The sequence below is a fragment of the Patella vulgata genome, chromosome 2 (assembly GCF_932274485.2).
Source record: "Patella vulgata chromosome 2, xgPatVulg1.2, whole genome shotgun sequence".
Classification (NCBI taxonomy): Eukaryota; Metazoa; Mollusca; class Gastropoda; family Patellidae; genus Patella; species Patella vulgata.
In genome coordinates, this window is record NC_065880.2 from 12,716,952 (window position 1) to 12,733,526 (window position 16,575).

At 36.8% G+C, this 16,575-nt stretch overlaps 1 protein-coding gene across 4 annotated transcripts in view; it reads right to left on the reverse strand.

Annotated features, from left to right (window-relative positions):
- LOC126812039 (four and a half LIM domains protein 2) overlaps positions 1 to 16,575 on the reverse strand; it is a 95,489-nt gene that overhangs the window by 64,945 nt on the left and 13,969 nt on the right. Inside the window, exon 1 of one of the 4 annotated variants that reach the window (XM_050538204.2) lies at positions 8,940 to 9,223. The exons of 2 other annotated variants lie outside the window; for them this stretch is intronic. In XM_050538204.2, coding sequence (XP_050394161.1) covers positions 8,940 to 9,023 — 84 coding nt within the window. In that variant the 5' untranslated portion in view covers positions 9,024 to 9,223. Of the gene's footprint in view, positions 1 to 3,336; positions 3,545 to 8,939; positions 9,224 to 16,575 lie in introns of those variants that run through there. One more of the 4 variants, XM_050538203.2, reaches the window with a different exon arrangement.

Consider the following 16,575-nt stretch of genomic DNA (forward strand, 5'->3'; position numbering starts at 1 on the left):
GAGTCTTGACCTATTCTTATACCTAAATATATCAATAAGAGGAAAGTTTGTGGTTATGCTATAGGTAATGCAACAGGTGAACTTATAAAAATAACCATAAAATAACTTCGTAATAAAGTAAGTAAGTAAGTAAATTTATTGCATAAAGAGATGGGGGAGTTTATTTTTTGACCCCCCCATCAAAATATAACCAGAAATCAACCATTTGTCTATCTAATTGACAGATTTTAAGTACTCGTAAATTTGTTTTTTTTTTTTTTTAATTCAAGAGTTTATGAGTAATTTAATTTAAGCCCAGATTCAGGCTTTGACAGGCATAAAACCTCTGGTGCCTGTCATTTTGTCTGGCACTGATTTGTCTTTTTTATTGATATTATTAATACATGTCTGGCACTAAGTTGAAAATGTCGGGTACTATTTTATTAGTGTCTGACATTTTGTCAGGTACATCTAAAACCGTTATTTCCAGGGCTGATTAATAGACTTATTTCTTAATTCACTGCTCCACAAATAAGATGTTTATTCTTAATAACATACACATACTTCTATATATCAGTTCAAACCCAACTGAATGACTTAAAGATACATTCCCACGTACAAACTTTGTGATTTGATGATATATTTGGACTAAAAACATATTCAAAGTAACCAATCTATCAAAAATTTGCTTCAATTCTCTCTCAAAACTTTGTATTTGCCGGGGATACCTATAGCTATAAGTAATCTGTTGTTAGACGCAATGTTTGTCTACTTAGCTTCATTGTGGGAGGGTCCATTTTTCAGAATGTATTTATCATTTCTTACTGTACATATACCATATATATTGAGGCCTAAGTAAATTCTTAATTATTTCTGTCAACTTCTTTTTTTCGACGTTTATTTGCAGAGTCTTTTGTACGCTGACACCCCTCAATGTTCCCATAACCGCCTAACCATTTGATCAAGAAATAACAACTGCTCCCTCACATAAGCTAGCACATAATAAGCTGACAGATAACAGTCGGGTTGCCAGTTAGTGATACCCTGACATTTTTGCCCAGTGCTTGGGCGCCCATGGGCGTTTTCGGGTAATCCAGTATTTTTCTAGTAAGATGGGTGTGTATACTTTCCATACATGTATATACCAAATTTGACATACTTTTATTGGAAAGAACCACCCGATAAATACTTTTCTGGGAAAGTATCTTTAAAGAGGCTACACAACAGATACAATTTGTTATTATTTAAATTGAACAAAAAAGAGACGACAAAACTAAATCATTAATGTCTGGAGATTAAAAAAAACAATTCAAATCCATTTTTACAAAAACTATGCAAATTGTCTCTTCAGAATAACAATTCTCAAATTTGAAAACAAGACATTATCGATCTTGCATAAATCGATCTTGTAAATTAAACGCAATTATTTGTCTTGAATGAATCTTAATGAAATTTTTCTGTTATGAGAAATTGTTAAATTGATAAATTGTATCTTTTTTTAGTCTCCTGTGAATCCACATTTTTAACAAAGTGTCGCTACCTCATTTAAAGAGCGAAATTGATCAAGACCTGGTTAATAATTCGTGGTTCTGAAGTTAGACCTACGATATTTTTAAACCAGCTACTAGTCCCCAAACGCTATTCATCTTCTTGTTCTGCTCGTTCTGGGGGGGCGTTGCTCTTCTAAAAAAAGCCTAAGGCTCCACCAATTCAATTACTATCAATATGAAACTTGACAGGACTGTTCCCTGGACAAATATTTGCATTGATTGACGTCACAATTCCACAAGGGTTGCGATGTCATCATACTCGGTTCCTGGTCCAGAGTATCCTAGTACAAATGTAATTGTTTTCAATTTGGGAACTTGAAGTTTTCAAGAGAGAGAGAGAGAAGTTTAATGTCAACTCCACACAAACTAGTCATTTCAGGTCTTATGCACTGGGAAGAAACCAGAGAAAACCCACGAGGTTGGACAGGTGGCCCTACTTGTCACGTACAAGCAAAAAATTGAAACCACGCCACTTGACTCAATGACAAACCGTCTAGTCCAGCACACACACATTAACCATTCGGCTACCCAACCCCTCAAGGTTTCAAGAAAGCTGGAACCCAATCCATTGCTTCTCCTTCCCTGCCAACTAACAATGTTTATTGATTTAACTCAATTTTCCGAAAGCATTGACTGTTTTTAAATTAATGTCTTTGAAATTAGTTTACAACAGTTTATCAATCCATTAATTATTTCTTAAAAAATAACTTGATGTTAAACCGTAAAGATCGAATTAATTGCATGGCTTGGCAATGCTGCACGAATCAATACGTTTTATGGAAGGAATATTATTTGACGAATGGGGACCAGACATGTGAAAGAATCAAAGCCTATGATTTGTAAAAAAACAATTTGTCAGAATGATGAAATTCAAATGCCAATTTTAGCCACTTCAAATTAATATGAACTTTTGACTATCAATTAAACTATATTTCCTTAAAGGGACGATAACACTCTTGCTGGCTTGGCAGCTCCAGAAAATAAATAATAGCCTTATTCTAAGTACTAGATGTTTAAGTGTCCTACCTGTTGTGTAAATTATCCATTTCATCCTATTTTACTTGTCCAGAGGGTTCAAAAATATTTTTAAATCCAAGTTACATTTGAAAAGGTTTACGTTAGGCTTTTCAAACCATTTAGTTGAATTTTTCCAATTTTTTAAATTAGGTGTGCTAAGATGAAATTTTTATCATCAATTCATTGGAATATTGTAAAAAAGTACAATTTGTTGACCAGAATAAAGATTGGGACATATTATTCAGTTACAACAAGAGTGGTATTGAGCCTTTAAAGTACACTTATTTCTATATTTTATTGATAAATAATATATAAAGACGACAGTTATTATATGAAACCATTTGAAACTTTAAAATATTTATAATGTGTAACTTTCATCAAATAGATTTTCCCTCCATAACAATCATAAATATTTTCAATAGAATTGAAAAAATCGAATTTTTTAAATCAGAAATTATATATTCTAGAAAATGATTCATTCAAAATAATTTCTGCTCGAGAAAGATTTCCGATGTTCACAGTGGTATATTTATTTAACCAGAAAGCTGAATAACTAAATAAATTAATCCATGATGTTTTGCGGCATTTATAACTGAAAAATATCTTTTTACGCACTTTCCCTTTAATATCAATTTTAAAATTGTTTCTGCCTCTTCCCTTCCCCTTTTATAATTATGATGGCTGACCTTTTTCTAGACAAATATCAAATGAAAAAGATTGAAACGCACCAACCATTATTGGATTTGACATGGAAGACAAAAATGAAAATATGAATAATAATTAGACCAACCTTATGTTCTTTTTGTTTGGTTGTTGGTTTAGGAACAGGAAGTTTCTCTAATGTAACATTTCTAACATGTTTTACAGGCGTAACAAACTTCACTTGTTTCGACTGCTTTGATTGTTTAGGCTGTTTGAATTTTTTGGAGAACATTATTTTGTTGCACCAGAGATCCAAATTAAATCAACATTTGCATTAAATAACTTCAACTATCACTTAGTTTAATCTCATAAAACTATTTCTATCAACATAAAACACAGCTGATAAAACTGCTGCCAAATGAGATTTTACTACTCAAAATATCTAGCAGGCGGCATCTTGGTTGACCAGTGATGTATGGTAGTAAACTGCCATGATAACAGATTTAAGATAATTCCACTATAAATTCTTTATAATTAACTTATAAGCAATATAACTTCACCAATATCCAAGTCAATAAAAAATGTAAAAACTACCTGGATTTCCAATTAAAATATAAAATGTGTGTTTAAGAATAGACTTTCAGATAACTGTGTAGGCACTGAAAAAAGAAATTCTTGCCAGCAAAGCTCATATCATTCTTGATAAAACTTGCCATCATGAATCGTACTCTAAGCAGAATTTTTTTTTTTTTTTGTTTTTTGCTATAAATTCTGCTTTATCTGTTTCATTCAAAATTTAAATATCCCTCTTTAACAAAAGTAACTTTTTTTCTTATTAAAGTAACAGATTCTGGAACATGTCAGGAAATGACGCTGTTGTATTAACTACCTAATATACGGAATAACTCATCAAGCTATAATCCACTAGATGTCCCTCCTTGGTCCAACATCATCAATACTGATTAACTAATTTACTATCAAGTATAATATTCGAGAACCAATGTATATATGGTAGCACATACATTAATCACCATCTTTACCCGCCTTGAATCCAATCCGATTGGTTCTAACTTTCTTAAGAAAAAGCAGACGGGTTACTGAATAAATGTGACGGAAGATGATTGTCTGTTCAAAATCTTTCATATATAATGGATAAAACGACAGTCACTGTTAATCTAAAATCAATCGCATATTTTTTATTCAAGCAGACGACGGATATCAAATTCTCCTTTCGGGCATTATTTGATTGATTCTGCATTCAGATGGTTCTCTAAGATATCTTGCATCCTGTGATTTAATTGGTCAGATGAATAATTGGACTAATCAACAAAACATTTTCTACCAGATAGCAGACGACGCTACACAGTGTACACATGCACAAGACATGTTAAGGTAAACAGCTATTTTCCCTCATAAAACATTCCTATATATCATTATCCTGTTATGATAAGAAAATTCACTGCACATTACAATTCAATTACTCTATTTAGAAAATATCACGTATTTTATATCCTCGAGGAGTAAGCAGTTAGAGAAACCGAGCGCGAGGAATGAATTATTGTACACTCAAAAAAATTGAGTCATTATTATTGGTTGCAACAAGAGTGAATTGAATTGATCAGTTATCAAACGTGGAAGCAGAATTCTGTATCAATAGGAAGCTTTTCAGGAATATTTATAAAGAATTACCATAAATACACACAATTTAGATATTAAAATAATCACTAGCATTCCAGTTATGGTTATGAAATGATACATCATGCAAAAGACTGGATTTCAAAAATAAAACCCAATTAAAAATATAGGTTGCCAGAGGCATTCAACATACCGAGAAAAAAACAACAACTTATATTTAAAGGAGCTAAATCGATAATATTTGGCACCTAGAAATCGACATAAACAATAATAACGCATATAATAATGTAATATGAATGTATATAAACTGATTTACATTCAATCATTTCTGTTTTTACTGTAATTTCTAATCAGTTATGTTCGGCAAAATACGCCAGAAGTCTTAATCAAATGGCAATTTGTAGTGGTTATTCCAGTCTACACCGATAGTATTTATTGTGCATGCTCTCCAGATAGAAATATGGCGTCACCGTTCGACATGATTTGTAAAATATGTCTAGCCTCGTCCTTCGAGTCCCTTGTTATGGTACACGATTCGTGTATCAATGGTAAAATGTTTATTTTGTCTTAAACATTGGATATCAAAAGCCCATCTTTTCCCGGTAAGATTACAACATCAATGTTGTTTTAAATTGACAAATAAATCGTTTTTTCAATGTTGAAGATTTTGGATGATATTGAGTTAGAGAATTAGCTACTTTAAGAGACACTCGTGACTATACTTTTCTCAAGATAGATTTGTAAAGCTTGGAAATCACCCACACACAAGCTATGTATTGGGGAAAAATATAGCTGTAGACAGCAGCATATCCAAAAGGAAAACTTGGATGATGACCAAGTTTGATAAGGATTCCTTATGCCTTCAACAAATGTAATTTCTATCGTGTTCACAAGCTTTTCCGGCCACATATATAATATATTTCTTGAAATTAGTGTCCTAAAATGCTGAAAATCAATAAAGTTCACACAAAATGGATCACAGTCCTAATGATTCAAACCAAATTTGAAATAAATCCATTAAAAACTGTAGCATCTATCATGTTCACAAGGTTTTTCAGAAAAGGGGGCATAATGCTGAAAATCGTGTGTGTGCTGTATCATAAGGTCTGTCATTGAGTCAAATGGTGTGGTTTCGATTCCCTGGTTGTACATGACAAGGAGTAGGGTCACCTGTCCAACCTCACGGGTTTTCTCCAGGTCCTCCCAATGCTAAAAAACCCTATGTGCAAGCGAATTACTGAAATAAAACTGAACCATATGTTAGTCCCGAAATGACCTAGTTTGTGTTGAGTGGACGTTAAACCCCACTTCTCTCTCTCTCTCTCTCTAAATGAATCTTTCCATAACATCAACCCTCAAATATATTCACTATTAGCCCATATAAAGTAGAATATTGTATGAAATATCTATATTTATCAATAAGCCTTTAAAATATGCATTTCAAAAGTTTTATAGTCACCATTATGATATGTTTGATAGCTGTCTGCTATTGTTGCAGATCTATTTTGGTCCAACTTAATGTTTCGGTTTTATCACACTCGACTGTTAAACAACACAACAGCAGTGACAGTTGTCATACATACGAGAGAGAGGGAGAGAGAAAACGGGACTAACGGGACTAACACATGGTTCAATTTTATTTCAACAATTCCCCCGCTGAGAAAACGTTATTGCAAAATCTTTGTCGATTGTCATTGTTACCGCTATCACGATAATTAACAAAATCTCAATTATCCATTTTTGCGTTTAATCATCAACAGACGTTGAACAGCAGATCGGATTAAAATCCATTGAAAATCGGACTGATAGGATTTCATCAAGTGTTGATTATGGTCTTGTAATGTTAATAAATGTCTAATTAATAATTTAGAAAACATTTCAAGCCTAAAGAAAGACCTGCAATAAGCAGACTTACCTCTTGCATAATGTATGTCTAACTGAGCTATTCTATTCTGATGAGTGTTGACATTTTTGAAATGCCAATATGGTATTGTTGTATTATTGTGAGATATGTTGATGTCAAAGATTATTGTCTATTAATTGTCTATTAAAGGTTACACAACTTTCTAATCATCCTGTGTAGTTCACATTGTTTTTATAGAATGTTGGAATTCGCAATGCCTCAGTACTAAATCGAAAGTACTAAATATTTCAGTGGACTCATTGATTTTAGAAGGGCGGATAGAAAATCAAACGAATTGTTGTTCAAAATATATTGTGAAATTCAATGTGCGCTTAAATGAAAGAAGGTGAGAGTCATGCACTAACAATTTGATTAAACAAAAGTTACTGATCGAGGTTTTTTATAACCAAAAAGTGAACCGAATACAGGATACCCTAAAGCAGTGGTTCTCAACCTTGTTTTGCCAACGGCATTCCTTGGAACACATGAAGAAACAGCGGCACTAAATATTTATGAAAAATATCTGAATTTTGCAAAATAAAAAGATGGTTAAGTCAGACAGCATACAACCATAGACAGACTCAAACTAAATGAAGAAAAACACAGCTATGAACTTATCAGTGGATACTCAATTGGGATCACCTGTTTTTTCACATTTTCTTAGTGTGCCATTCAAAACTGGTTGAGAATCACTGCCCTAAAGCATGGCTGATTAACTATTATCGTCTTAAGTTTTGATGGCTACCTTGAGAAATTAATGGTAGGGATAGATTTTTAAAACATATCGGAATACATGTGTCTTTGAATACAGATTTTGGGGAGAGAGAGAGAGAGAGAGAGAGATGGGGAGAGAGAGAGAGAGATGGAGTTTAAAGTCCAATGGAAACAGACTAGGTCATTGCTGGACTAACATATGGTTCAATTTTATCTCAATAATTCGCTTGCGCATAGGGGTCTTTAGCAGTGGGAGGAAACCACAGGACCCAAAGAAAAGCCACGAGGTTGGATAGGTGACCCTACTCCTTGTCACGTACAACCAGGAAATTGAAACCTTTAATGATACAATACACACACTAACCATTCGGCCACCAAACCCCCTGGCTCAGCGAGTAAGACACTGACTCGCTAACCAGGAGGTCTCTGGTTTGGAACCAGTGATGGCCGCGAAATCTCCTCAGGATTTTCCAACATGGTTTCCCCTTGTCAGTGATGAAGGACGGTTGGCCTTGCATGATCAGTTTCTAGTCGTTTGGATGATACAAAAAAACGAGGTCCTGTACACATTGCATACACGTACGAGAACATTTGAATTCAATATATATATAAAGAGTAGGCACTGCACCGCTAGCTGTCCGAGCACAGCACAATGTATAGCCGTCTTGATTTGCCCAGTTGGTTTGGAAAAGTTGACATTCAAACTCATTCATTTCACCAATTGAATGTTTGTGGAATACAATCTTATCAATAAAAGTTCTATACTAACAAATTGTTAGGATGACAATCCAACGTCATTTAATTTACTTTTCAGTAAGCTGTCAATCACAACAAAATAGGCGGTCGAGATAATTTCAAGAGGTTCGTGGACTTTCTGCCAAACTGACTATCGAGTCAAAAACTAACCATTTACGCCATTGCTAGGCCTACATGATGGTGTCCACAACGAAATACCGGTAACGTATAATCCGTATTTAAACAATTTATGCTATGTACTACTTAGTAGGGTTTTTTTTGTCGGAGTCCATACGATATCATTAAACATCAAATAAAAAACAATTTATACCTGCCAGAACCACGTGTCATCACTGCTGGAATAGAAATCAAACGAGTGCCACGCGTGATTGTGATTTTGGCGGTAAGATTGTTAAATGACCCCGCAACTAGCAAGGAGTAAGGACAGGAATAATTCGTTTTCCCTCCCTTTTCACGGGAATAAATTGTGAATTATATTGTAAGTTTAAATGACGGTTATTTCAGTAATAAAAATATTTAAACATTTTATTGTGTAGACAGACATTTGAGACGAGAGTGTGAAGGCACCGGTAGGTGTTATAATAAATACACGTAGGTCTACATAAAACCACTGAAGCGTAACAATGGCGCATTCCTGTTTTTTTACCGGCTAGTTGACTGTGCGTGCTGTATACCCAAATAAAACACGTAGCAATTTGAATAAATATATATTAATCGAAATAACAATTTATCTAAAATCTCACCTTTGATTTATCAGGATCAAAGTAATCCGATCTTTCTATTAAACTTAATTTATCGTCCAGTTCCGTTATCAACTCGTCGGCCATGTCTTGTGAATTGAAAACACTCGTTTAACTACTATATCAACCGTGTAGCCTAGGCCTACACCAAATAAATAGGTCCTGTTGAATCGAGACACTCTTGACAAGCACACGTAATTTTATGTATACATATTATGTAGCATTGTTTTTAAATGATAGTTATTAACACCGTAATGTGTCAACGTCTGTTGTATGAATTAGGCGCAGAGAATGACTTTCCAAATGACATTTAAGTCAGACATACCTGACGTAGCCCGTACATAACCCGGTTTTGTGTTATATTTTTGACCCTGTTCATTTTTTTGTTATTACTTTTTATAGCCTATTATTGGTAACTCTCGTACGTTTGATCTAAACATTTATAGGTGAATTACAATAGATGAGATATATCTATTATAATAACGTTTACTTTGACAACCACGCACCGAGAGAGTTCAGTGGCCCGAAAAGTGACTAAAGTTAATTTCCCTAAGGCAAGACTTGTTCTCGAGGGTAATATTTTCTATATTGGATCACTTTTAACATACAACAATACAGCGGTTAGTTAAAGAACGTTTACTCGCTTATAATCATATAACATCTGAAATTATCGGCTCGACATCCACCGTCAATAGAGACACCCAATAAACAATCAGATTAAAATACAGATCTATTTCGTTCCTTTTTTATATATAGGCTACTTTCGATGGCCTCTACTGCATGGAGATCTGACCGGTTGTAGTGGGAGGTCGTGTCAGGGGTCTTACGAGCGGCTTTTGACCCTATGACGTCAGAATTTGATTAACCAATCAGTGTTGATGTTGCTAGTGTGTTACCCACAGTTCCGTGTACCTCACGCCAAAAACTCGCCGTAGCAGACCGTTTCATTGGCTAATCCCTCACATCATCCAGAATGCGGGTTATATAACAACTTTTCCAGATCCTAGTGTAGTAAAGACAAGTAAAACGAAATTATGAACTGTAACAAACAAAACGGAATAGGGTCTGTGTTGTGATCATATTGCCTACCAATGGAATTGTTACAAGAAATCGGCAAGGTAGGCGCGGGTTAGGTTTGTAGTATGTGTGTGTGTGGGGGGGGGGGGGGGTATCAGCGTACTGCGTAGGCCTACCAGTAAGAAGTCTGCACACGGAGAGGTAATCGCACCTTCTTTAGAATCAACTAACAAATTATTGAATTATTAGTAATCTCCCACGTAGCAGCTAACCACGTAGACCATTACAACAATGGTTAACTTGGTATGGAACGCCCCCGCACGGTGATGTCATACGTGACTTAGAAATTAGGACTTTATTATATCATACGTACCTATATCTATGTAATCTACAATATGCCACCCACAAAATGCCCTAAATCATACGAGCGGTTTAATAAAGGTTTTATCTTCAAAATGTCGTGTACCAATGAACCCCCATCTTCACGTGGGCATTAGAGAATCATGAGACCCCACCCTCCTCCAAAAGAAGAAGAAGAATGGGTTTGTAGTATCAATATTTATCTATATTCAATGTGCTTTACAAGTATAGACAATAATCTGCATGAAGATGATGTAACAGATTTGGCCCCGAGTCAGTAGTATACGGATGTGTGGTTCCTTGTCATCAAGAGCCACGGTGGCTCAGTGAGAAAGACGTTGACTCGATAACCTGGAGGTCCCGTGTTACATCTCGTAATTTTCCGGCGTGGTCCCCCCTTGTCAGTGTTGCAGGAAAGAGGGCCTTGCAAGGGACAACGTATAGTCGTTCGGATGGGACGAAAAAGATTCACTGGATGGCGTATGTCCGTTTTTATTATCCCAGTCGGGGCAGAACAGTAAGTTGAACGTTAAACCACATTTCATTTCCCTGACCTTTTTCCCAGAACTTGTGTGGATGTAAGGACCGCAACCACTATACTATATTGGTAAATTTTTAACGTACACACTCGTGACTGGGCCTTCACGCGTTCCACATTACTGTATTGTCAGAAATAAAACATTTACTATTTGCTGTCGGGATGTATCTAAGATCGCCTCTGATACTTTTAAATGTCACATACTTAAAGATCGGTCTATAGAGGAATGTAATTTCATGTACTACAAAGTTTTGTAAACATACCATAACAGGTAGTCCATCATCCTCAAAACATATTCATGTGACGTTAGATTTTTCAAATCGCCATTTTGTATGTAAGTAATCCTTGTACTTTCGTACCATGGGATTCCAAATTATTTATGTCAAAGTACGAACTGCAATGTAAGGAAATGGGGTTTAACGTCCTACTGTTCTGCTCCGACTGGGCTAATGAAGACGGGCATACGCTATACAGTGTGCTACGCACGGTTCCTTGTACATGACACTGGCTTACAATAGATCTGTTAGAAAACAAAATAAAATGGGGTTTAACGTCCTACTTTTCTGCACTAACTGGGCTATTAAGACTGGCATTCGCCATGCAGTGTGCTATGAGGGAAATGTTGCCCGGACAATGGCGCTACGGTCTACTCTTATATCGAATTCCAACTATCAAGGGTTCTTTTATGTGCATGTGATTGTGAGAGAGAGAGAGAAATGGGGTTTAACGTCCACTCGACACAAACTAGGTCATTTCGGGACTAACATATGGTTTTAATTTTATTTCAATAATTCGCTTGCGCATAGGGGTCTTTAGCAGTGGGAGGACCCGGAGAAAACCCACGAGGTTGGACAGGCGACCCTACTCCTTGTCACGTACTACCGGGGATTCGAAACCACGCCAGTCGACTCAATGACAGACTTTATGATACAGCGCGCGCACGCTAACCATTCAGCCACACCCCCCCCCCCCCATGTGATTGCGTACACAGCTATCATTGTCAGATCCCCGGCCCTGTGCCACTGACATGGGGAAACCACACCAAAAAATCCCCAGGAACATTCTCGGCAAACACCGGGAGTAAACCCGAGATCCCCAGGCTAGCGAGCCAGTCTTAATCACTAAGTCACCGCGACTTCCTCCAAAGTACAAACTACGAATTTACTAAAGCACACACCGTGCTAGTTGTGTTTTCATAGATACACCAATACAATGTTTAATAGCCAGAGCCTATTCTATTTGTTTCGACCATATTCCTCTCTTCATTCACCATCTGATAAATGGATAGGCATCTCACACTTCTGGTTGACACCTTAAAGGGCCAATCCCGATATTTTTTTGGAGAAAAAAATTGCTTAATTTTGTGTTAAAATCCCTTAAAACCCTCTACCTAAGGGCCGAGCGACTAACTCAATATTTGTGATACGTTTTCAAACAACTTAAACCCGCCAGTCTTCATCTGGAAATGGATACCGGTGTACCAAGCTGTATTATGCGGTGTCTGGATAAAACCAGACTTTTATTGTATAAAAATAATGTGTAGGTTAAATTTACCTTTCGTTATCAAGTACACCACATGGGTCATTCACTGTATAGACCTCTCAAGGAACGGGAATCGATTATCAGATCACCCAACGAAAACATTGACCCGAAATATGTCCGGATAAGGAGTTTTGGCTTTCCCGTCCAAACGACTCAATATTTTGAGCTGAAATTTTTGAGACAAGGTAACTACACCATTCCTCTATATTTCATACGTACTCGAACTTTTATTTTTGAGGCACTGTTCAAATCGGGATAGTCCCTTTAAGCACAGACAATGCAGTGAAAATTACTTTGTGGGATTATTCAATAATTTCAACTAATCTTCATTTTTATAATCACAACCATTATCTGAACAGATCTACATTAAATTATTTTATTCAGTTTTAACTCTCCGAGGGGGGTTGAATGGCTAAATGGTTAGCGTGCGCGCGCTGTATTATAAAGTCTGTCATTGAGTCGACTGGCGTGGTTTCGAACCCCGGTTGTACGTGACAAGGAGTAGGGTCGCCTGTCCAACCTCGTGGGTTTTCTCCGGGTCCTCCGGTTTCCTCCCACTGCTAAAGACCCCTACGCGCAAGCGAATTATTGAAATAAAATTAAAACCATATTATGTTAGTCCCGAAATGACCTAGTTTGTGTCGAGTGGACGTTAAACCCCATTTCTCTCTCTATCTTTTAGCTCTCCGATATTTAGAAAGTTAAAATAAACATCTCGGTGTCACGGTTTGAAACGATACCGAGTTTGACTCGACACCCTTTGTCTTTAAGTTGCAGGGGGGTTGGATGGCCGAATGGTTATCACGTGCGCGCTGTATCATAAGGCATGTCATTGGGTCAACTGGCGTGGTTTCGAATCCCCGGTTGTACGTGACAAGGAGTAGGGACGCCTGTCCAACCTTGTGGGGGTTTCTCCGGGTCCTCCGGTTTCCTCTCACTGCTAGAGACCCCTACGCGCAAGCGAATTATTGAAATACAATAAAAAAAAATAAACCATGTTAGTCCTGAAATGACCTAGTTTGTGTCGAGTGGACGTTAAACCCCATTTCTCTCTCTCTCTCCCCCTCTCTCTCTCTCTCTCTCTCTCTCTCTCTTTAAGTTGTAAAAAAGGCCACCATAACCATGATATTTTGTCTAGTAGGTATACATACATACTATACAATACACCAAATCAAATATTTATGCTAATAATAAACAGTCGGGTTGGCGAAAAGCTCTCTCGTTACACAAGAACAATGACAGAACAGAAAAACAACATGATCAATCGATTATCATCTGTTATAATATAGATTTCACGAAGATTGGTAACCAATTAAATAGCTACGTAACTAAATACAATTATATTCACAAGGAACCGAGGGTAAATGGGTACTTTAAATCAAACCGCGGCACCAATGCTGAGGTTAGTGCTAAATGATAAGGCCAGCTCAATTTTTTATCATAGGTCACGAGATGCAAACAGGGCTAGTGCTAATTACAACCCTAACCCTAGCCCTGGACTTACACCCAATGATTACCCGAACCCACAATCTCGCCAACAATCACGTGCCCTAACCTTATTTACATCTCAGCGACTTTGACAAAAATTGAGCTGGCCTTAACAAATAGATTTAGCCCTATACTGAGATACAGGAGATATTGTGATACCGTATAGCACATGTATAGCACGTCCATGGATAGCACGTTTGACAAACATTTTAATCCTGGTCTAAGCAAAGTGAACTCCCCTGTTCCGCTGAATACATCGTTGATCCTATGGTGACCTTAAAGGGTTGGTAATACTTTTCAACAATACGATTTGACATGAAGACCCACACAGTGTCATATAGTCTTATTTCTTGTTAAGGTAAATGACCCACAAAGCCCCTAGGCCCTAAAACCACAATCAAGTCCTTTAGAGTATGCTATCCTATTCGGTACTTGGGTGTGTTACAGCTTTTATACCGTGGAATTGTACAAAAACTACCATTGACGATATCTACGACAACACACTAGATGAAGAATAACGCACTGACTGTCTCCCTGCCGCCCGTCTAAAAACCACGGCCTTTGGGATATGTTATCCCAGTCAGTACTTTGGCTTACCACAGCTTAGCCTACATATGGTGGAATTATGCAAAAATTATCATTGAAGATATCTTGGACACCACACCACACGGAGAATAACGCAATGGCGTAAACACGAGATTATTTCGTAAGTCACTGATGTCGTAACGTAAAGTTCATTTGAATCAAGTTCGTCTCGCTCGATTATTGGCCCATATTGCTGTATAAGTATCATTAGTAGTGTATTAAGGAACCCTTCTAAATCTATAAGGGATGATGCGCCTGGGGGTTAAAAGTATTAGTGGTAAGTCTTGTAGTATTGACAAATTGATCGACATGAGTTTAAAATTGTCTGATGTGTAGAGAAGGATCATGTCCAGTCTAGTAATATAGTCTACATTTCGTATACGATCTCATTATTGATAGATTGGGTCAACACAGGCTAGCCGTCCTCATGGAAAAAGATGAATGTCCGACATCTATATTGCTTTGAACTAATCCAGCCAACTAGTAATTTTATTTAGTCCTTGTATTAAAAGGGTTAGTAAACCACTCGCGCACACGTTAATGGAAACATTCAAACGCTAGAAGAAACATTGATGTGATATGAATACGTCTTGATGGGTTTTTCAGAAAATACGAAAGTGTGGCTGGAATAATGTTTACAGAATAGTTCTAGTCAGTCATATGCAAATGAGCTTCATTGAGTTACTCACGAATGCAATGCCAACTAATCATAAATAATCTCTTTGGATTTTAACCGCCACTCAACAACTGATTACATTATCCTGAAAAACTCGTATTTTCGATTCTTTCAACTTTGTGTTACAACCATCGAATATCATAATCAAAATGTTTCCTACTTCCCCCCCCCCAACACTCCCTTAAGGAAAGCAAGATGAAACCTTTTGAACGCGCAACGCATGATTTGTGTTATATCTTGACAAACAGTCGTAGGCCATTGAAGTATCGGAGAAATGAATTAATCGGGTCTGTGGTCATATTGAAGCATTAACGGTATCGGTTCCGGATTTCTATAGACCTATTTACCAGAGAATAATTCTATCCCTTGATGAATAGACGTCCCACAACATCCATATCTCTATATACATTCTAATTCATCAATCGTCTAGCCTTACTTCATTGAAACCAATTTACATAAATGAAATCGACGATAATTGAAGTCAAATTCTATAATGCTCGTATCCGTGCATCTTCGAAGTATCACATAAATGTGATAGTATGTAATAATGCATTTATAAAACACCAGGAATCAGACACAATGTGCTGTCCGTCGACGATGTCACTTTTTGTATGACACATGATGGACGTTCAACAAACATGCCACCGAAATTCACAACTTTAAAGGTGTTTGTTTATGCGGCTGAACCACCAGTAGAATGACGAGTCAATTTAATATACTACCAACATTAAAACAATAATGATAAGCTGATGGGAAATGTTATGACTGTAAGGGTGTTTCTTCAAGCGGCGGCTGAACCGCCAGTATTATGAACATTTAACGGTAACAATATATAGGACACAATTCTGTTTATTTACAATCCAGTTACTAACTGCTTGAAACATGGAAAACGTTTTGATGGGCGTTTATTTAGGCGGCGGCTGAACCGCCAGCATTATGAAAATGTACGTTAACGTGCAGTATCAATACAGAATACAATTCGGTGCATTTACAGTTTAATTACTGCACGCTTAAAACATGGAAATGTTTTGATGGGTGTTTATTTACGCGGCGACTGAACCGCCAGCATTATCCAAATGTAGTACGTTAACAGTATCAATACAGAATACAATTCGGTGCATTTACAATTCAAATACTACATACACGCTTCAATCTGCCGAACCGTTCCAATCTACTTAATGTCGGACTTATCCGATGGCATTGAGAGTTGATTATGGCTTTGTCATGGTACTAAAAGTCTAATTAATAATTTATGTAACATTTAAGGCCTCAAGACAGACCTGCAATGGGCAGATTTAGATTAGCTCTTGCATGATGTATCATTAAGGCCTCAAGAAAGACCTGCAATAGGCAGACTTAGATCTTGCAGCATAATGCCCGTTTAATAGGTTTACCCATCCTAGCCTACCAGGTATATCTTGAATCTGAACAAC